Here is a 20,511-nt window from a genome sequence, read left to right as displayed (position 1 = left end):
GGGTGTAGAAAGGCACTTTCGAAAATTGAACTACAACTATGGTTTTGAGTAAGAGCAAGGTCCTTTTTTTTAAGATCCACTATGATAATGAAAATGATTTCTAGAGCAAAGCCGGATATGGTTTGTTGCGCCGCTTGATACGTCCATTTTGCATCATGATTTTATATCAATATTTATTGCATTATGGGTTATTATTACACATTATATCTTAATATTTATGGCTATTCTCTCTTATTTTACAAGGTTTACCATAAAGAGGGGGAATGCCGGCAGCTGGAATTCTGGCTGAAAAATGAGCAAATGTTGGAAACCTATTCAGCACAGCTCCAAAAGTCCTCAGACTCCACAAAACAACTTTTTAGATTTAATAAGAATTTTTGAGCAAAAGAAATAGGCCAGAGGGCCCACACCCTGTCCAGGAGACAGCCCCCCCCTATAGGGCGCCCCCCCCTATAGGGCGCGCCCCCTATCTCCTGGGCCCCCTGGTGGGCCTCCGGCGTCCATCTTCTGCTATATCATCACTTTTACCCTGGAAAAAATCGTGAGCAAGCTTACGAGACGAAACTCCACCGCCACGAGGCGGAACCTTGGCGGAATCAATCTAGGGCTCTGGCAGAGCTGTTCTGCCGGGGACACTTCCCTCCGGGAGGGGGAAATCATCACCAACGATCCTCTCATCGGGAGGGGGTCAATCTCCATCAACATCTTCACCAGCACCATCTCCTCTCAAAACCCTAGTTCATCTCTTGTATCCAATCTTGTATCAAAACCACGAATTGGTACATGTGGGTTGCTAGTAGTGTTGATTACTCCTTGTAGTTGATGCTAATTGGTTTACTTGGTGGAAGATCATATGTTCAGATCCTTTATGCATATTATTACTCCTCTGATTATGAACATGAATATGCTTTGTGAGTAGTTACGTTTGTTCCTGAGGACATGGGTGAAGTCTTGTTATTAGTAGTCATGTGAATTTGGTATTCGTTCAATATTTTGATGAGATGTATGTTGTCTTTTCCTCTAGTGGTGTTATTTGAACGTCGACTACATGACACTTCACCATTATTTGGGCCTAGAGGAAGGCATGGGGAAGTAATAAGTAGATGATGGGTTGCTAGAGTGACAGAAGTTTAAACCCTAGTTTATGTGTTGCTTCGTTAGGGGCTGATATGGATCCATATGTTTAATGATGTGGTTAGGTTTACCTTAATACTTCCTTTGTAGTTGCGGACGTTTGCAATAGGGGTTAATCATAAGTGGGATGCTTGTCCAAGTTAGGGCAGTACCCAAGTATCGGTCCACCCACATATCAAATTATCAAAGTACCAAACGCGAATCATATGAACGTGATGAAAACTAGCTTGACGATAATTTCCATGTGTCCTCGGGAGCTCCTTTCTCATTATTAGAAATTGTCCAGGCTTATCCTTTGCTACATAAAGGATTGGGCCACCTTGCTGCACTTTATTTACTTATTACTCGTTGCCATTATCTTATCACAAAACTATCCATCACCTACAATTTCAGTGCTTGCAGAGAAAACCTTACTGAAAACTGCTTATCATTTTCTTCTGCTCCTCATTGGGTTCGACACTATTACTTATCGAAAGGACTACGATTGATCCCCTTCATTTGCGTGTCATCACCGCTCCATCCACCCACTCTCCTAACCACCCTCTCATCCGCCGTCATGATGCTCCACGACAAAGAGCTGCCACCATCGGCCGAGGTAGTGGAGGAGGCACCTGCGTGCCTTCGCAATCATCGAGGGCACCTCCTCCTTCTTGTCGCGCTAGTCGCGACACGGCGGCGACGCTGGCTCGTCGATGCGGGCGTAACGGTTCTGCGGCGGCGACTCCGCCTCCTCCTTCATGCAGCCTTCGATTTGGATGACGCGGTTGCGCCGGGGGATGGGGGAGGCTCCGCCTTGACGCGTCGGAGAGGCGTCGACGCCGGCTCTGCCTTGATGCAGTGGAGCGGCGGCGAGGGCGACACCGTCCTTGAGCGATGGCTCGAGGTGCGTCGGGTAATCCTCGTCCGTCGCAGCGGCCTCCGCGAGGAGGCATGACTAATGCGGCTCCTGCTCCCCCTTGTCGCTGGAGCAGAGGATGATCTCCTCTTCCTGGAGGAGCCGGGCACCGTGGAGTACGATGGAACCGGAGAGCGACGACGGGGGCGCCCCAATCCGGATCCGGAAGGCGATCCAGAGCCACCACCTGCCAGTGCGGAGACACAAGACTTGGTCATCGTCGACAGCAGTGAACGAAGAGGAGAGGATGTGAGGTTTGGCGTGGACGGCGCCAGAGGCGTGCTAATAGCCGCGACCAGGCGAACGAGTGGGTGGGCGGCTTCAATGCGACCAATCAACCGAAGGAGGCTCTTGGTTGCCACGCCGGCATTGAAGCGGCGACGCCCGCTCATCCGGGCGTGTCGTTCTGACCGGCATGAAAGTCGTGGAGTCACGTATGCACTGGAGTGGCATAATCGGTACGAAGCGGGATTTTGGGTAAGGAGTTTTAGGTGAGACATGGCTATTAGGCGTATATGTGGCGGCCGTCCCGACTCCCACAAAACCTTTTCCTGATTTGCATCCGGTTTACTAGATTTCGAACACATAGATTTGTCCGCAGATCGACGGGCACCACGTTGAATGACTTGCATCATCCGAATACGTCATTAAACGTATGTGAATGGTTGGAAGGTCTCCCTAAAGCCCTTCTCTTTCTCTTAAAAAAAAAGAGAGTCCCTCTCAAAGAAGACCAGACAAAGTCAAGTAGAGTCCTTCACACGGAAGCAACCTATACATGGCTTGGCGGCTACTCAAAAATATTTACGCCTGTCGTGGACCATCGGATTTACACGGAACGGCCAGGATCGCCTCCCTCTCCTTGGGGGAAAACAGCCGGATTCATCGTCAAGCTCAAAAGAATAAATAGAAATTCGGGCGGGCGCCGGTGCCGCCACCTCCATCGACCATCGCGCTCCGGAGTCTTCACTGGCGGCGACGAGCCCTTCCGCCCCCCACCTTCTCCGTCCCGTTCGAGGTGAGGCCCTCGCTTACTCGGTCGAGCCCCAGTCTTTTTCCAGCGATCCTCGCCGGTGTGGCCCCCAGCTTTCTGATCTCAACTTTCTGAACCTGACAGAGCTCATTCTTGCCGGTGCCGGTTCGTCCCCGCCCGGCCGCCCCGTCCTCCCCGGCGCAAGTCCCCTGCTGCGGCGAGCCGCCTCCACCAGGTAACGCACTCTGTAACTCGTTCGTTCTAGCAAGAGGTCGATTCGAGCCCTCTAGCTAACTGTTCAGTTTCGGCCTTAAAACCAGTGACAGAGTTGATTCCATCGCCTACCAGAGTCAAAATAGCTCACTGTCCACTGAACGATTGGCGTGTCTAGGCGGTTAGTTTATTTACTTCTATATACATACAGGTATCTTCATCATCTGTTAAAAAAAATCATGTTGTGTTGTGAATAGAGTTAAAAGTTGTTTGTTTCTGCATCAGTAAAGTCACCTCAGAGGTACGGTGCAGTACTCCACACAAGGAGAAGAGAAGGAGACCAATGTGTTCGTTGTAATGATATCACGCCATTCGGTTCAGTGCTATAATCTCAAACCAGCAGCTTCAACTTTAAATTCAACCAATAGATATCTGTCTGCAAATAAGCATGTGGCGTCAACTTGCCCTCAACTGTTGTTCACGTTGGCCTCCCAACTTATTAGGTTCTGCACTCAGTGCTGCTAGTTATCATTGTTAAGAGATTTGATTCATCATCAGGAAGCTCATGTACATAATGTAATGTTTTTCCAATATATCTGTGGCGTCACCATGTTTTGCTGATGCAAGATTAACTATTCTGAGATCTTTTATTTTGGTGAAAAAATAGAAGCCTAGACTTTTTCACATGGTGTCACTGTCTAAAACGATCCACGCGTATGATAGATTACGCCTCATATTCAGCGAGCTGTCTCTGACATTTGTAATCGTTAAATGGCCTGCTGGTCTCTAAGCTACCTAAATTGCCAAGTGATGGCTAGCTCTTTGGTATCGTTTTAAAATCTAGATGCTTAACTCTGTTTGCACCTTGTTTGGCACCTTGTTGTCTTAACTATTCAGGAAAATGACATCGACTCATGAAAAAGGCAAGAGCAAGGCGCGGACAAAGCTTCTGATCGATATCCAAAATGCTGTTCAGGAGTGTTGGGAGGAGCACAGGGTTTTTGAGGCCGAGCCTGGGGACAAACCTCCGGCGCCGGGCGAAAAATTCTTTGGCACGTTTCCCTACCCATACATGAATGGTTTACTGCATTTGGGCCATGCCTTCTCACTGTCCAAGCTTGAGTTCGGTGCTGCATACCACAGGCTTCGTGGGTCCAATGTCCTTTTACCCTTCGCTTTCCATTGTACTGGGATGCCAATAAAGGCCTCGGCGGACAAGCTTGCCCGAGAGATTGCACGATATGGGAATCCTCCGGTATTTCCTGTGGCAGACAAGAAGTTAAGTGCTGAGGTGTCAGAGGCTGATCAGGTCGCCATTGTTCCGGGTAAGTTTAAGAGCAAGAAAGGTAAGGCTGCCGCAAAGTCTGGTGTTCAGAAGTTTCAGTGGGAGATTATGGAGAGCTATGCGCTGTCAGATCAAGAAATTGCCAGATTTCAGGATCCTTATAATTGGATGACTTACTTCCCTCAGTTGGCCAAGGACCATCTCAAGGATTTTGGTCTGGGTTGTGATTGGAGGTGTTCTTTCGTAACCACTGACAACCCGTTCTATGATGCTTTTGTCCGATGGCAAATGAGGAAGTTGAAGAAACTGCACAGGATTGTTAAAGATATGAGGTACACGATCTATTCTCCGTTGGATGGCCAACCTTGTGCTGACCATGATCGAGCAACAGGTGAAGGTGTGCAGCCACAGGAGTATGTGTTGATTAAAATGGAGGTGCTACCGCCTTTTCCTCCCAAGATGAAGGCCTTAGAAGGGAGGAAAGTCTATTTGGCAGCAGCGACGTTGAGACCCGAGACTATGTATGGGCAGACAAACTGTTGGGTATTGCCAGATGGAAACTACGGGGCATTCGAGGTTAATGACATTGATGTCTTTATCATGACAGCAAGGGCTGCTCTTAATCTTGCATATCAACATCTATCCAGGGTCCCAGAAAAGCCAACCTGCTTAGCCGAACTGTCTGGCAGTGATCTGATTGGTCTGCAGTTAAGATCTCCTCTCGCTTTCAGTGAAAACATATATGCACTGCCCATGCTCACCATCTTAACAGATAAAGGCACCGGCATCGTGACTAGTGTTCCGAGTGATTCGCCGGATGATTTCATGGCCCTGCAAGATTTGGTCACCAAACCTGCTTTGAGAGCGAAGTATGGAGTCAAGGATGAGTGGGTTCTTCCCCTCAAAGTTATCCCTGTAATCAACATTCCTGAATTTGGGGACAAGTCAGCTGAGAAGGTGTGCTTTAGTCTCAAGATTAAGAGCCAGAATGACAAGGAGAAGCTCGCTGAAGCAAAAAGAATGACATACCTGAAAGGATTTACTGATGGGACAATGATTGTAGGGGAGTTCAGTGGAAGAAAGGTACAAGAGGTAAAGGCACTGATAAGGAAGAAACTGTTCGAGAGGGATCCAACGGATCGCACCCTCAGTCGGCCGGGACTGGACCGGAGGCTGAGCCCACTGACTCACCGGCGGTGCCCATGGCTACTTTGCGGTTCGGTTCTTTCGAGCCAGCTTCGGCACCTCCCAGGCTTTGGAGTGACAGGGTGGAGTCGGACGATGCTCTTGAGCACACGCTTCCTTCACTGGAGGTTGAGAGGGAGGTTGGTGCAGACTGCGGGCACAGTGATAGCCCTACTGGACTGCTGACTGCTGCGGGAGTGACCTCGGTGTCAGCGAGCACGGGGCCGAGGGGTTGTGGGGGTGAGGGTTCGGGACTTATAGTCCATTCTCCCCCCGTCCCGCGGACGTTCCAGGTTTCGCCGGGGGCTTTGACTCCTAGGGGGACAGTTCCAGCGGCTGGAGGGTCTTCGAGGCAGGCGGCCTTGACGACCTCCGTGACGGAGGTGGCTACCACTGTCGCTGCTGTGGGAGGGGGGACGCCAGGGCAGGTGGCCTGGTCTCCTCCCTCTGCCCGGGTGGTCAGGCGGACCACCCCTCCGAGGGATACTTCGTCCGCGCCGCAGGTTGAGGCGGGAGGAGACGGCGGGCAGGTGGCCCCGGTCGTTCTCTCCTCCCCATTGCCTGCGGTGGGGCACTCGTCCGGCGGGATCGGGAGCCCGCAGATGTCTCCGCTAGTGACCTCGGCACCAACTGGAGTTTCGGTGCCAGGTTATACTAGGGAGGAGGTGATCGCGTTTGGCGGGATCCCGGACCCTACTTCCGGGGGCAGACGGATGAGTGCTCGCATCCTCGACGTCCCGGAGGTTGATGACATGCAGCAGCGGTGCGCTATGAGGGCGGCCAAGCTTCAGGAGGCTGCTTATTCATCGGGTATGTCCGTTGACTTGTCTAATTCTTTATTGCATTTTTCTAATGAGGACATTATAAATAAGGCAAACCATTTAGGAGTTTCACTAGGTGCTACAGATAGTGAAATTACTAAATCGGTGAATGATATTTTAGACCTGGAAGCGGAACGGGCTTTAGAGACTATTCGTAATCTTGCGGCAGTTAAACCTATGAATGATGATGAGATAAATGCGTTAGGAGTTAGAGTGCTTGATAGCCTGTGTGAGGATCTCGCACCCACGAACCAGGAGGCTGACAAAGAGGATGTGCCCCTTCAGAATGACGCTAGCAATATTCCAGAACCCGGTCATGAGGAAAGGGGTCTTGAGCTTAATAAACCTAAACGTAAGTGGAAACGGAAGATCTATCCCGATTCCGCAGTCCGTAGGAGTGCTAGGATTCGAACCACCAAAAAATTCCATGATGAACTATGAGAGGAATTTTTTGGAACAGCAGAGGTCTTAAGGACTTGGCTAAAAGAAGATTCCTGGCTGAGACTTCTATTGAGCAGAAGCTAGATTTTGTTGCTCTATCGGAGACGGGTAGAGATAACTTTGCACCTCAGTTTCTCTCCTCACTAGTTGGTGGTATAGATTTCGATTGGCACTGCTTACCTCCGCGAGGAAGATCGGGGGGCATCTTACTAGGTGTGAGATGCGATTCACTGGAAGTCCGTAGTGTTGTGATGGGCGACTTCGCCGTAAAGTTTCGAGTTAGGTCTAAGATTGATGGCTTTAACTGGGCTTTGGTGGCGGTATATGGGGCCGCGCAGCCTGAGTTTAAAGCGGAGTTTCTAGCTGACCTAGTTCGAATTTGTGGGTCAGAACAACTACCGATTTTAGTCGGAGGAGATTTCAATATCATCCGGAGGCGGGAGGAGAAAAACAATGACAACTTTGATGGTAGATGGTCCTTCATGTTCAACACCATTATTGAAAGTTTGGATCTGAGAGAGATAGAACTCTTCGGTCGAAAGTTTACTTGGGCCAACGCTATGCCAAACCCAACTTACGAAAAACTTGATCGGGTTCTTGCAAGCGTGGAGTGGGAACAAAAATTCCCGTTGGTCACGGTGCAAGCCCTTTCGAGGGGCATATCTGATCATACCCCATTGTTCGTGGACTCAGGGGAGCCGAACCACGTGGGAAATAAGAACACCTTCTCATTTGAGACGTCATGGTTCGAACGTGAGGGGTTCTTTGACTTGATTGCTAGGGAATGGGCTAATGAGGTTCCCGGTAAAACACCCATTGAGCGTTGGCAGAATAAGATTAGGAATTTACCGAGCTTCTTGAGGGGTTGGGCTAAGCATCTTAGTGGTGCGTATAAGATTGAAAAGGATAGACTCCTTTCTCTTATACATGACTTGGACGTAAAAGCCGAGTCTAATGTGTTAGTCCCCGCAGAGCTTCAGGTTAAAAATGAGGCGGAAAAGTGATTGAAAGAACTACTATGTGAAGAAGAATTGAAGTGGGCTTTACGTGCTAAGGTTCGTAGAGTGGTCCAGGGGGACGCAAATACTCAGTTCTTTCATTTAATTGCTAATGGCAAGCACAGAAAGAAGCGAATCTTTCAGCTCGAGCAGGACGAGGGTACAATTTTAGGTCAGGATAACCTAAAAACTTATATCACTGAGTATTATAAGCAGTTGTTTGGTCCACCGAAGGAGAATACGGTGTCACTTGATGAGTCCATGACTGAGGATATACCTCAGCTTTCGGCTGCTGACAATGACATTCTGCTTGCCCCGTTCTCGGAGAAGGAGGTTCTTGAGGCAATTGCTCAAATGGAAAATAATAAGGCTCCTGGTCCGGATGGTTTTCCGGCCGAGTTTTATAAGAAGTGCTGGCACATTATTAAGGGGGATTTACTACCTATGTTTCATGATCTATTCTCTGGACATCTTCAATTATTCCACCTGAATTTTGGGACTATCACATTACTACCTAAGAAGACGGATGCGGTACGAATTGAGCAATTCAGGCCGATCTGTCTCCTCAATGTTAGTTTCAAAATTTTCACAAAGGTCGGGACCAACAGGCTCACACAGATCGCGCATTCTGTGGTGCATCAATCCCAAACCGCGTTCATGCCAGACAGAAACATTCTTGAAGGAGTGGTAGTTTTGCATGAAACGCTCCATGAAATCCACTCCAAAAAATTGGATGGAGTGATTTTTAAAGTGGATTTCGAGAAAGCGTATGATAAGATAAAGTGGCCATTTCTCCAACAATCTTTGCGTATGAAAGGGTTTGATGAAGCCTGGCGAAGGCAGGTCCAATCATTTACGCAAAAGGGTAGTGTGGGAATTAAAGTTAATGATGATATAGGTCATTACTTTCAGACTCATAAAGGCCTACGACAAGGAGACCCAATGTCCCCTATCTTGTTTAACATTGTGGTAGATATGTTGGCAATTCTGATAGGACGGGCTAAGGAAGATGGTCAAGTAGGTGGATTGGTGCCTCATCTAGTTGATGGAGGCATTTCTATCCTACAATACGCTGATGATACGATCATCTTTATGGAGCATGAAGTGAGTAAGGCTAGGAATATGAAGCTGGTGTTATGCCTATTCGAACAATTGACCGGGTTGAAGATCAACTTTCATAAGAGTGAGTTGTTCTGCTTTGGTAGGGCCAAAGATGAGCAGGAGGCCTACAAACAATTGTTTGGGTGTGAGTTGGGATAGTTACCTTTCTCATACTTAGGGATTCCTATCCACCATCGTAGGCTAACGAACAGAGAATGGAAGTGCATTGAAGACCGATTTGAGAAGAAACTGAGCTGCTGGAAGCGCAAGCTCTTATCTTATGGAGGCCGGTTAATACTTATTAATTCGGTGCTCACAAGTTTGCCGATGTTTCTTCTTTCGTTCTTTGAGATACCAGTTGGAGTCAGGAAGAGACTAGATTTCTATAGATCGCGGTTCTTCTGGCAGGGTGATGAGCTGAAAAGAAAATACAGACTGGCTAAGTGGGACATTATTTGTAGACCGAAGGACCAAGGGGGTCTAGGTATTGAGAATCTAGAAATTAAGAATAAATGCCTTCTTAGCAAGTGGCTGTGGAAGCTCTCGTCGGAGACGGATGCTGTGTGGGCACAGATCCTTCGCGGCAAGTACCTCCAGTCAAAAACTTTGTCGCAAGTATCTGTAAGGCCGACTGACTCGCCTTTCTGGAAGGGGCTCATGAAGGTCAAGCAGGCTTTCGTTAATAGGACAAAGTTTGTTGTAGGAAACGGCTCGAGCACGCGTTTCTGGGAGGATACTTGGCTTGGTGACGCACCACTAGCCATCCAATATCCCTCCTTGTATCGTATTGTTCAACGAAAGGAGGTGGTCATTGCTTCGGTTTTCCAATCTATCCCCCTTAATATTCAGTTTAGACGAGTGCTAGCGGGCAATCGTTGGGAACAATGGCTCCATCTAGTTAGAAGGCTGATGGATATCCACCTGTCTCAACAACCTGATGAATTGCGCTGGAAGTTGACTAAGTCTGGAGGCTTCACGGTCAAATCAATGTATATTGATGTTATTAATTTGAGCTCCATTCCCACGTCCAAACATGTTTGGGATGTCAAAGTTCCTTTGAAAATAAAAGTGTTTATGTGGTTTGTTCATAAACCAGTAATTTTAACTAAGGATAACTTGAAGAAGCGCAATTGGACAGGACCTACTAGGTGTAGTTTCTGTGATCGGGATGAGTCTATTAAACACCTCTTTTTTGATTGCCCGCTTGCAAAGGTTCTATGGCAGACGGTCCACATTACTTTTAACATCAAACCACCGAATTCTGTTAGTACTTTGTTTGGGACATGGCTTAATGGGATTGAGCCCAACTTAGGGAGACATATTCGGGTGGGGGTTTGTGCTTTGCTGTGGACCATCTGGAACTGCAGAAATGATTTGGTCTTTAACAGAACATCATATATTCATTTTTTGCAGGTTTTATTCCGGACTACGGCTCTGATTCGTTCATGGTCGCTACTCACCCAGACGGAGGCCAGGGAGCATTTGGTTACTGGGTCTGTCCGTTGGGAGATGGTAGCTCGGGATATCTTCAATCGGTTTGGATGGCGGTCATGTAATAGGATAGGCATTTAGTATTCCTATCTAGTTTGCCCCGCCGGTTGTGGCTCTTTGATGTGGCTAGCTTGATGTATCTAGCTTATCCGGGCTCTGTGTGAGCTTGTGTTGCTTTCTTTTTTCATTTTTCAGGACCTTTGGAACCTTGTTGATACTACTCTATTTTGTTTAATAAGAGGGCCGTATGCATCATGCTGATGCAGAGGCCGGGGTATCCCCCTTTCGAAAGAAAAAAAAAGGAAGAAACTGTTGGAAGAAGCCATGGCAGTGTTGTACAGTGAGCCCGAGAAGAAAGTTATGTCGAGGTCCGGCGACGAGTGCGTGGTCGCGCTCACAGATCAGTGGTACATCACTTACGGTGAAGGTGAGTGGAAGCAGAAGGCGGTCCGGTGTTTGGAGAATATGAATACTTTCTCATCAGAAACTCGAAATGGTTTCGAGCACACGTTGGGCTGGCTCAACCAATGGGCATGTTCACGTTCTTTTGGCCTAGGTACTCGCATCCCTTGGGATGAGCAGTTCCTTGTGGAATCTCTTTCCGATTCAAGCCTGTACATGGCTTACTACACAGTTGCGCATTATCTGCAAAACGGCAACATGTATGGAAAGGAAATTTCATCCATCATGCCAGAACAGATGACGGATGAAGTGTGGGACTATGTGTTCTGTGATGGCCCAGAACCCAAGAGTGACATCCCTTGTGCCCTCCTGTGCAAAATGAAGCAAGAATTCGAATATTGGTATCCCTTGGATATTCGGATGTCTGGTAAGGATCTTATCCAGAACCACCTGACATTCAGCATCTACAACCACACGGCGCTTCTCCCGGAGCACCACTGGCCTCGCGGATTTCGTTGCAATGGGCATCTCATGCTTAACTCTGAGAAGATGTCCAAGTCCACAGGGAACTTTCTAACTCTCAAGGAGGCCACTGCGGAATACTCGTCCGACGCAACTAGGTTTGCCCTTGCCGATGCCGGTGACGGCATGGATGATGCCAACTTCGTCACTGAAACAGCAGAATCCGCTGTTCTGAGGCTCACGAAAGAGCTTGCGTGGATGGAAGAGGTCATAGCTTCTGAATCTTCTCTAAGGTCTGGGCCTCCCTCTACTTTTGCTGACCGTGTGTTTGCGAATGAGATGAACATTGCTGTGAAAGAAACTGAGAAGAGCTATGACGCCTTCATGTTCAGAGATTCCCTCAAGTCTGGGTTCTATGACCTCCAGTTGGCGAGGGATGAGTACAGACTCTGTTGCAGAATGGCAGGCATGAACCGCGATCTTTTGTGGCGATTTATGGATGTCCAGACCAGGCTCATCACCCCCATCTGTCCACACTACGCCGAACATGTCTGGCGAAAGCTCCTGAGAAAGGATGGTTTTGCGATCAAAGCTGGGTGGCCAGTCGCAGGCGCTCCGGATCCTACTCTAAGATCTGCAAACAAATATCTACAGGACTCCATCGTTTTGATGAGGAAGCTGCTAAAGGCGCAGGAATCTGGTTCCAAGAAACCCAAGAAGGGAGCTGCACCTCTGCTACCATCGTCAGAGGGAAACAAGTTGGCCGTTGGTCTGATATATGTCAATGAGCACTATTATGGGTGGAAAGCGCAGTGTCTGAAGGTGCTCCGGTCAAAGTTTGATAGCCAGACATGTACCTTCGCCGCTGACGAGGAGATCAATAAGGCACTGAGGAACTGCCTTGTTGGACAGGAAGCAGCAGACTTCAGACAAGTCCAGAAACAGTGCATGCCTTTCATCAAGCTGAAGAAAGTCGAAACTAGCAACTTTGGTTCCAATGCTCTGGATCTGAAGCTCCCTTTCAGTGAAATTGACGTTCTCAAGCAAAATCTGGAGCTGATCAAAAGGCAGTTGGGCCTTGCGCACGTGGAGGTGTTGTCAACGTCTGATGAAGCCGCTCTTGTCAAAGCTGGCAGCTATTTTTCTGTGCTTAACAAGACGCCGCCTTCCCCCGGTGAACCGGTTGCAATATTCATGACCAGGCAGGCGTTTGAAGCCCAAAACTGAGATGAAGGTACATATACTATTATTAGCTTTCTTTTCTCTTATTTCTATGGACATGTAGAAGTTACATAAGATATGAAAAAACCAAAAAAATTGTACTTATTTCATACTCTCTTACACAGCAGTGGTGCTTTGCACTGGGACTGCTATGTTAAACTGATGCTGCTCTATGTCAAAGACCCATGGAGTTTGAATTTGTCTTATCGCTGTGAAGCACAATATTTAGAAAGTCCCATGGAGTTTGTATTTGTATTAATTTTTCTTCTTCACTGTAGCTTCCAGCAAAAGATGCTGCAACTAATTATTTTTTGAGAAAAATAGCAGCCTTCCTGCTCATGCATTTAAGAAGGGACTATGAAACTGAAGCCCCATAGTAGCTTAGGATAGTAGCCCTAATCTGTTCTCGAGGTACCAGTTTCAGCTTCTGCGCAGAGACTAAAGTCAAGTACTCCCTCCGTAAACTAATATAAGAGCGTTTAGAATACTAATTTTTAGTATTCTAAACGCTCTTATATTAGTTTACAGAGGGAGTAGATAGCAACTAATCTACTCCCTCCGTCCAGGTGTGTAGGGCGTCTAAGAGAATCCATCTTTTCTAAAAGTTTTAGTCGCATATAGATAGTTAGACCAGCCTCGTTTTATAGTCTCTTGTTTTGGCTCCCCGTGCAGCCATTTTTAAATGTCGTGTGAATGAAAACTGATGACTCGTGGTATGTGTTAAGCCAATGCATGCACAATTAGTTAGTTGATTATTAGTCAGCCCGAGCGAAAAATCGGAAGGCAATTAATTAGCACGCGTATTGTTGCATGCATGCGCAGCTAGTTGAGGAAGGGAAAGGTCAGGCAATAAATTGGCGTGTCTAGCGAGATTTACCAGCGAGAATTAAGGGCTAAACTTGCTCGGTAATTGGCTATTTTCCTGGTTTAAATTTTCCCTTCGCCCACTCCTCTCGCCCCTAGATCACGCTGCCCTTCCTTAGGCGCCCAACACACCTGGACGGAGGGAGTATGTGATGATGATTACTTGATGAAACTATCAAGTTTAATTTACGAAAATATTAACGCCCACACGTGTGGTGTGTAGCATCCCGCCCACACGCGTCATCTGTTGTTGGATGTTTCGCACGAATATTGAAGCACAATAAATCGCCACGTCAGCCAACGAGCTCGTGCGGGTCAAGACCAACCGGCCCGGACGACGCCCACTCCTCCCATCCCGAACGGCGTCCACTCTATCTCACCTTCTCTTCCCCACTCATCTACACTTTCTCTTCCCCTATCCTCGCGACCGCCTCTAATCCGGCAAGCCCCCTGGATCCTGGTGACTACCGGCGAGGTGCGCTAGATGCGGTGGGGGTCATGGGATGGAGGTAGTTGGCTGTGGAGGCGGGCGGTGGCGGGCGGAGGCCACGGCAGCGGTGACCAAAAGTTGGATCCAGTTGAATCTTCCCATTGTCCTCCCCCGACTGCCCCTAATCCGACGAGGCCCGCGGATCCCGGCGACAGCCGACGAGGCCCGCACTAGATGCGCATTTGGGGGGCATGGGATGGAGGTAGATGGCTGGTGAGGTGGGGCGGTGGCCGCGGCAGCGGTGAACAACAGTTGAATCCAACCGACGATGAGGGAAGGCGCCGCTGTTGCTGGGCTTCGAGCTCCGCCACGCCCATTTCGTGCTACACTGGGAACGGAGGGGGAGCGCGCAACTGGGGTCCCTGGCGCGGCTCGGCCTCCGCGGTGGACGCCGACGCAAGACGGAGCTGTTCGACCCCGAGCACAAGCACCACGTCGCGCGGCGACTACTCGCGACAACCGGGTGAGCCAGGTCGACAGCGCGATGGCGACCCCCTTTTTTGTCGTTGTGTGGAGGGGATGAGAAGCAGGCGGCGGCCATGGCGGGGCAGCAACGGCGCGTGGCCGCTGCTCGGGACGGCCGGCGACAACGCTGCTTCCCTCCTGCAGCTCCATCCCCGCTCGTCGCGTGCGGAGCCCTGTGTGCAAATCCTCCACCCCGCTCATGCAAAGTTTGTTCAGGCAAGTTTTTGTTAACATAGATGCAGCATTTGTTCCCCTAGGAGTAGGCAATTCAATTCACAGATGTTTGCCCTTACGCGGCTCCTTTTTGTCCCTCATTAGCATTTAAGTTCACAGATGCAACTGCAGGTGGCAAGTTCGAACAGATGCAAGTGTAGGAGAACATATTTTTTGGAATAGAGATCATTAGGAAATTCTGCATTAAAAACGCAGCAATTCTGCATATAGCGTATGTAGTCTGTAGCATGTAGTTCCCTGTTTCTATATGAAATGAGTGTCTCTAATATGTTTCTCTGTTTCTGCACATTTTTTTGTCAGTCTATTTTCTCTGCTGGTTAGCGAGGATCCTCAAATCTCTTGCTTCCAGTCTCACCCAATTGTTGTTGTGCATAGAAAAATTGCAAGACGGCGATGGAGCAATCTAGAGTAGTTGCCACGGCAAATTTCTCGTAATAGTTGCCGTGGACAGAATTTATATGAGTAGTTGCCACGGCAATTTTTTTTATAGTAGTTGCCGTGGGCAGATTTTCCAGAGTAGTTGCCATGGCAATCTTTTCGTAATAGTTGCCATGGGCAGAATTCCTACAAGTAGTTGGCATGGCAAAAAAAATTTGGTGTAGTTGCCATGGCACAATTCTGGAGTAGGAGTAGTTGCCATGTCATAATTGTTACGAGTAGTTGCCATGGCAAGTTTTTGCGGTAGTTACCATGGCATAATTCAACAGCTACATCAGACACATGTCAAGTTTACTTTTGTAGCATGATCTAATTCTAATATGGTAGTTTTAGTAAAATTCCATGGAAATTCTAATATCAATTTTCCATGGCAAATTCATGTTCATTTTTTCATGTACTTTTACATACATGGCAAATCTCTCAAATAAAACATGTAGATATTCGAAAGTATGGCAACTTAAGGTGTTGAAAAATATGGTAAAGCTATAGATGTTCAAAACATGTTAAAGTTATAGATGTTCAAATACATGGCAAACTTGCCATGTCAACTTAATATGTGTACATAGCATGCAAATTTTTCTGCATTTGATCGCATAGCAAGTTTAGAAAATGTTCCTATGACCTATTTTTCAAAGTTTGCCATGCAAAAATTTCATGTTTATTTGCCAAGGCAAATATAGTTTTTTTAACATGCCCACCACAATCTTTATGCTTTTGTTTCTTACTTAACTATGGCAAATTTAGTTTGTTGATAATGGCAAATTTAGTTCATTGACCATGGCAAACTGATTTTGTTTGATCATGTCAAATTTAGTTTATTTGGTTCATGGCAAATTTAGTTTTCAAATCATGGCAAGTTTTAGTTTACATGAATTTCGCCGTGGCAAGTTTTGATATGAATCTACCATGGCATTTTCCTTGTTCATACTTGACTTTCGACTTTTTGTGTTTTTCCACACACGGCAAATTCATCATACAAACACATGGCAATTCCTGATACGAATTTGCCATGGCAATTTCCTTGTTCATATTTTTTGTTTTTCAACTTTTGGTGTTTTACACACACGGCAAATTCATCATACCAAAACACGGCAATTCTTGATACAAATCTACCATGCCAAGTTTTGATACAAATTTGGTTTATTGATCATGGCAAATTTTAGTTTATTGGTTCATGGCAAATTTAGTTTACAAATCATGGTAAATTTAGTTTATTGGTTCATGGCAAATTTAGTTCACAAATCATGGCAAATTTAGTTTCCAAATCATGGCAAATTTAGTTTACATGAATCCGCCGTGGCAAGTTTTGATACGAATCTGCCATGGTAAGTTTGGATGTGAATCTGCCATGGCAATTTTTTTGTTCATACTTTGATCTTCAACTTTTTGTGTTTTTTCGCACACGGCAAACTCATCATACAAAACACGACGACTCTTTGATACAAATCTGCCGTGTTTTCTATGATGAATTTGTCGTGTGCGAAAAAAACTTAGTGTTTGTATCATGGAAAATGTAGTTTACGGGGCATGGCAAATTTTATTTATTTTTTTGCAACATGGCAAGTTTTCTTTTTTCAACGGGACCATGGCGATCTCATTGCATCTTTCATGGCAACTGTAGTTTATGGAGCATGGCCAATTTTCTTTCTTCTTTTACAACCTTGCAAATTTAGTTTACGTGAATTTCACCGTGGCAAGTTTTGATACGAATCTGCCATGGCAAGTTTCTTGTTCATACTTGAATTTCCAACTTTTTTTGTTTTTCACACATGATAAATTCATCATACAAAACACGGCAATTCTTTGATACTAATCTGCCATGGCAGATCTCTTTGTTCATACTTGATTTTCAACATTTTGTGTTTTTTCTAACACACGGCAAAATTATCCTTCAAAACACGGCAATTTTAATTAAACTTTCATGACAATTTAATTAAAAATGCCATTTGCATTTTTTTTCTTTTATTTGTCCTGTCAAATTTTTGTGTTCACATGAATTTTTTGACTATTTTGTGTTTTCTCACATGGCAATATTGATTTTTTTTTGTCATGGCAGATTTGCCATATTTCATTGGGGGATTAAATATGTGTTTATAAACCTTTGCCATTGTTAAAAAACTCGGATGGCAATTTTTTCTGCTATTTTTCAAAGCTGATGGCATTTTTTAGTAGCTGAGCAAAATCTGGGCTTTTATTTGTCAAAGAAAGAAAACAAAATCTGGGCCTTTTCATTTAATTTGTTGTCAGTGGGCTTTTTGTTCCTTTTTTCACAGGGAAAAGGGCCTCGTGTGATAAAGGCATGCGGGCTGTGTGTCCCCCTAGCGAACGAATTCATGTGAGGGATCAATCCCCTCGCGTTGAACGTGTGTGTGGTAGGGTGTGCTTCGTGCAACACGTGTGGGCAGTTTTAATATTCGCCCACACAGAGTCGTGTGGGCTGCCTGCTGGATATGTCATACAGGGGCGTGTGGGCGGATGCCTATTGTGCCACACGTGTGGCACTTATCGACGTCCTTAATTTATTAAACTGTGTTTGTTGTTATCCAAGTATAAGTATAGTACTCTTTTTTGAACACCATTGGCCTCCTGTAAAGTGTTGTATGACACGCACCTTGGAAGAAACACATTCCTCTCCGTCGCGTGTGGACCATGATCTGAACCATTCTTATGTAAGCGATTCTTGTAGTCATGGCGATGTGTCCACTTGCTCTAGATGATTTCATTGGCCTCCGTTGTTATTCTGTCGCTTGCTAGCTAGCCTGTAACCAAATCATGGATCTCAATTTTGTACAAGCCACAAACAACATAGCATTAGCTGCTGCTGGTTGCATTCCCAGATTCGGAACACATGTCAAATTCAGGAAATCGTATGCTTTTGTTTGAATTCAGAAATCAAAGCAGCAGTGTGTACTTTGAAGCATTCCGTTTGTATGATATCATATTATAGACATGTTCTCGTGTTCCTCTTTCAGGTGCATATGCAATGAAGGCTTGTTAATCCCTCCAGCTCCAAGATGTCAAGATCCATCAATTATTAGAAGAAATACATTGCTGTTGCAGAATCTTGCATGCAGTTTTTTTTAGAGGGCGAAGCAGAAGGCAAAAGATGCAGCGGTAACCAGAATGAAAGCTGCATATTTGTGTAGACAAGCAAAAGATGTATTTTCTAGTAGTTTGTCCTTTCAGGATTTTTAAACCCATTATTTTACAAGTCTTCTCCACTTAAATATTCCACTTTGGAAATGTTATATGGCTGAAACGGTGAAACCAATTCAAGAAACAACCCATTTTTCGGTCTGTGCATTTTATCCTTTATCTACAGCCAGTTGATTTTAAGTTTGCCAGGTAAACAAATGCTCTTCCTAGTGTGTCGTGTGTGTCGCAGCTCCGTCAAACCCTGTAATCTGGATGCTTTGCCGACATAACGGCCAATGAAAATGTTCATGTGGGTTTTTCGGCCCCACCGGTGACCTTTCAAAAACTGCTCTTCATTGATACTGGAAAAATTCAGAAAATTTTATAATGAAGTTTTGTGTGCAGAAGGAATCATGGGGTGAAAGGCGGGACGGAGGCGGTCCCCAGGGCCACCACACACCCCTGACACCCGGCCAGAAGGTAGGCAACATGGGCCCCACATGGTTTCGTTATTTTTCCGATGCTCATTATTTCTATTAAAATTGCCAAAAATAGTGTTGGGGGATTTTTCGAAGATGATTTTCATACTCTGGAGGTGTTCAGAATTTTTTTTGATAAATTCTTCTGGAGTACTTGTATAACATCGGTGTCCACTTTGAGGTTGTTACCGACAATATTTGTGCTCAAAACCTCTGACCATTCATCACTCTTGGTCTAGTGCCCCATGCCATCATTGATCTTGATTGCTCCTGGCCAGTAAAATTCCTCGATGATATATGGGCCTTCTCATTTGGATAGAAATTTACCTGCAAAATGTCTTAAAGAGACTTGTACAAAAGGACTTTATCTCCTATTTTGAATTCACATTTTTGTTTTCTCTTGTCATGCCAATTTTTAACCTTTTCTTTAAATACATTAGCATTTTCATAAGCTTCATGTCACCATTGATCTACGGATTTGCTATTTTACAGCTGAATGTTTTGCAATCGTCGTCATTCGAATTGTTGTCCGTCCGTTTTTGCGCGGAGATTCGCGCTGGTTTTGTTTTTTGTTCGGGTTCGTTTCCGGGTCCGCTTTTCTTACCGGGCGCGGTTTTCTGTCCGCCCGCTATCGCCGGCCCGGCTCTGTGTCGGGTTTTGTCTTGTTTGAATTTGGGAGAGTGTGTCTTCTCCACTTTCCCCATTCTGGGCACTCTGTTTCGATAAGCTGGAGGGCGAGCTCGGGCGACGCAGCACAGTAGGCGATTCTCTCCATTCATGGCAATTCTTGCCGCTCGATTTTGATTTCGATTCCCTTTCTATTCGATCCCCGGTGTCGCGGTTGGTTATTCCTCTCTCCCGCTCTCTTCCGCTCTCTGCTTTTTGCTTGCGTTTGGTTCCAGATGTAGGTGAGTTCATGTCGTCCCTATCGTCGTGCCCCCGTCTTCTGGCGCGCTGTTGTAGTTGTAGATGCATGATGTTGCTGACTCCCTGCTGGAAGTGGAGATGCCTGATTTGTGTGTGCCGTCGAGCACCTGCTTGTAGTCGTAGATGCATGATTTTGTTGACTCCCTGCCGGAGTTGGAGATGTGTAATTCGTGTGTCTTCCCGAGCACCTGTTTTGTAGTTGGAGATGCATAATAGATGCATGATTTTTATGGCTGATTCCCTGCTGGAAGTGGAGGTGCGTGATTTGTGTGCCTCCCCCACGCCGCTGATGTAGTTGTAGGTGCGGTGGTTGTTTTCCTGTCTCCTGTCCGCGGGTTGTTGTAGTTTGGGGGATTATGTAGATTTGACCCCCCCTTAGGTGCGTGATTCCGCGATTTTTTGTGTTCTGGTCGATTATGTCCTGATGCTTGCTGCTGTATGCAGCTGTGTAGCTTGCTTTTTGTGCCTATACAGGGTTAGGTTTTTCTCATGCTGATGTGTAATCCCTTGACCTAAGATGTTTGTATGATGTTTTGAGTTCAAGCAGGCATGTATTTTTAGTTTATTTTCAGTGTACTTTGTGCCAGCGCATTCAGTGTAATTTTATGAAGGTAGTTTGGGGATTATGTACATGCCCCCCTTCATGTATAGAACTTTTCAGTGTATTCTAGCCAATTTTTACAGTGTAATCCTAGCGTAATTTATACCAAGTTTACAGTGTAATTTTCCTGCACTTACAGTGTAATGTACCCAATCTTTACAGTGTAATTTGTGCCAAATTACAGTGTAATTTGTCCTGCGCTTACAGTGTAATGGATCCAATTTTTACAGTGTAATTTGTCCCAAGTTTACAGTGTAAG

At 46.1% G+C, this 20,511-nt stretch overlaps 1 protein-coding gene across 1 annotated transcript; it reads left to right on the top strand.

Annotated features, from left to right (window-relative positions):
- The first annotated feature begins 4,111 nt into the window (after positions 1-4,111).
- Positions 4,112-18,409, top strand: LOC119307308 (leucine--tRNA ligase, cytoplasmic-like). Its single transcript, XM_037583386.1, has 3 exons — positions 4,112-5,615; positions 10,837-12,632; positions 18,083-18,409. Exons 1-2 carry the CDS (start codon positions 4,114-4,116, stop codon positions 12,623-12,625), a joined length of 3,291 nt encoding a protein of 1,096 aa, XP_037439283.1. The 5' UTR covers positions 4,112-4,113; the 3' UTR covers positions 12,626-12,632; positions 18,083-18,409.
- The last annotated feature ends 2,102 nt before the right edge of the window (positions 18,410-20,511 follow it).

Source organism: Triticum dicoccoides, chromosome 5B, assembly GCF_002162155.2.
Source record: "Triticum dicoccoides isolate Atlit2015 ecotype Zavitan chromosome 5B, WEW_v2.0, whole genome shotgun sequence".
Classification (NCBI taxonomy): Eukaryota; Viridiplantae; Streptophyta; class Magnoliopsida; order Poales; family Poaceae; genus Triticum; species Triticum dicoccoides.
This window is presented reverse-complemented; position numbering and strand designations above follow the sequence as displayed.

Bases quoted from the DNA above. Each gene is read 5' to 3' on its own strand.
- LOC119307308 (XM_037583386.1), top strand. From the start codon at position 4,114: ATGACATCGACTCATGAAAAAGGCAAGAGCAAGGCGCGGACAAAGCTT. The intron at 5,616-10,836 runs GTTCGAGAGGGA...AGAAAAAAAAAG, and splicing joins GCACTGATAAGGAAGAAACT to GAAGAAACTGTTGGAAGAAG.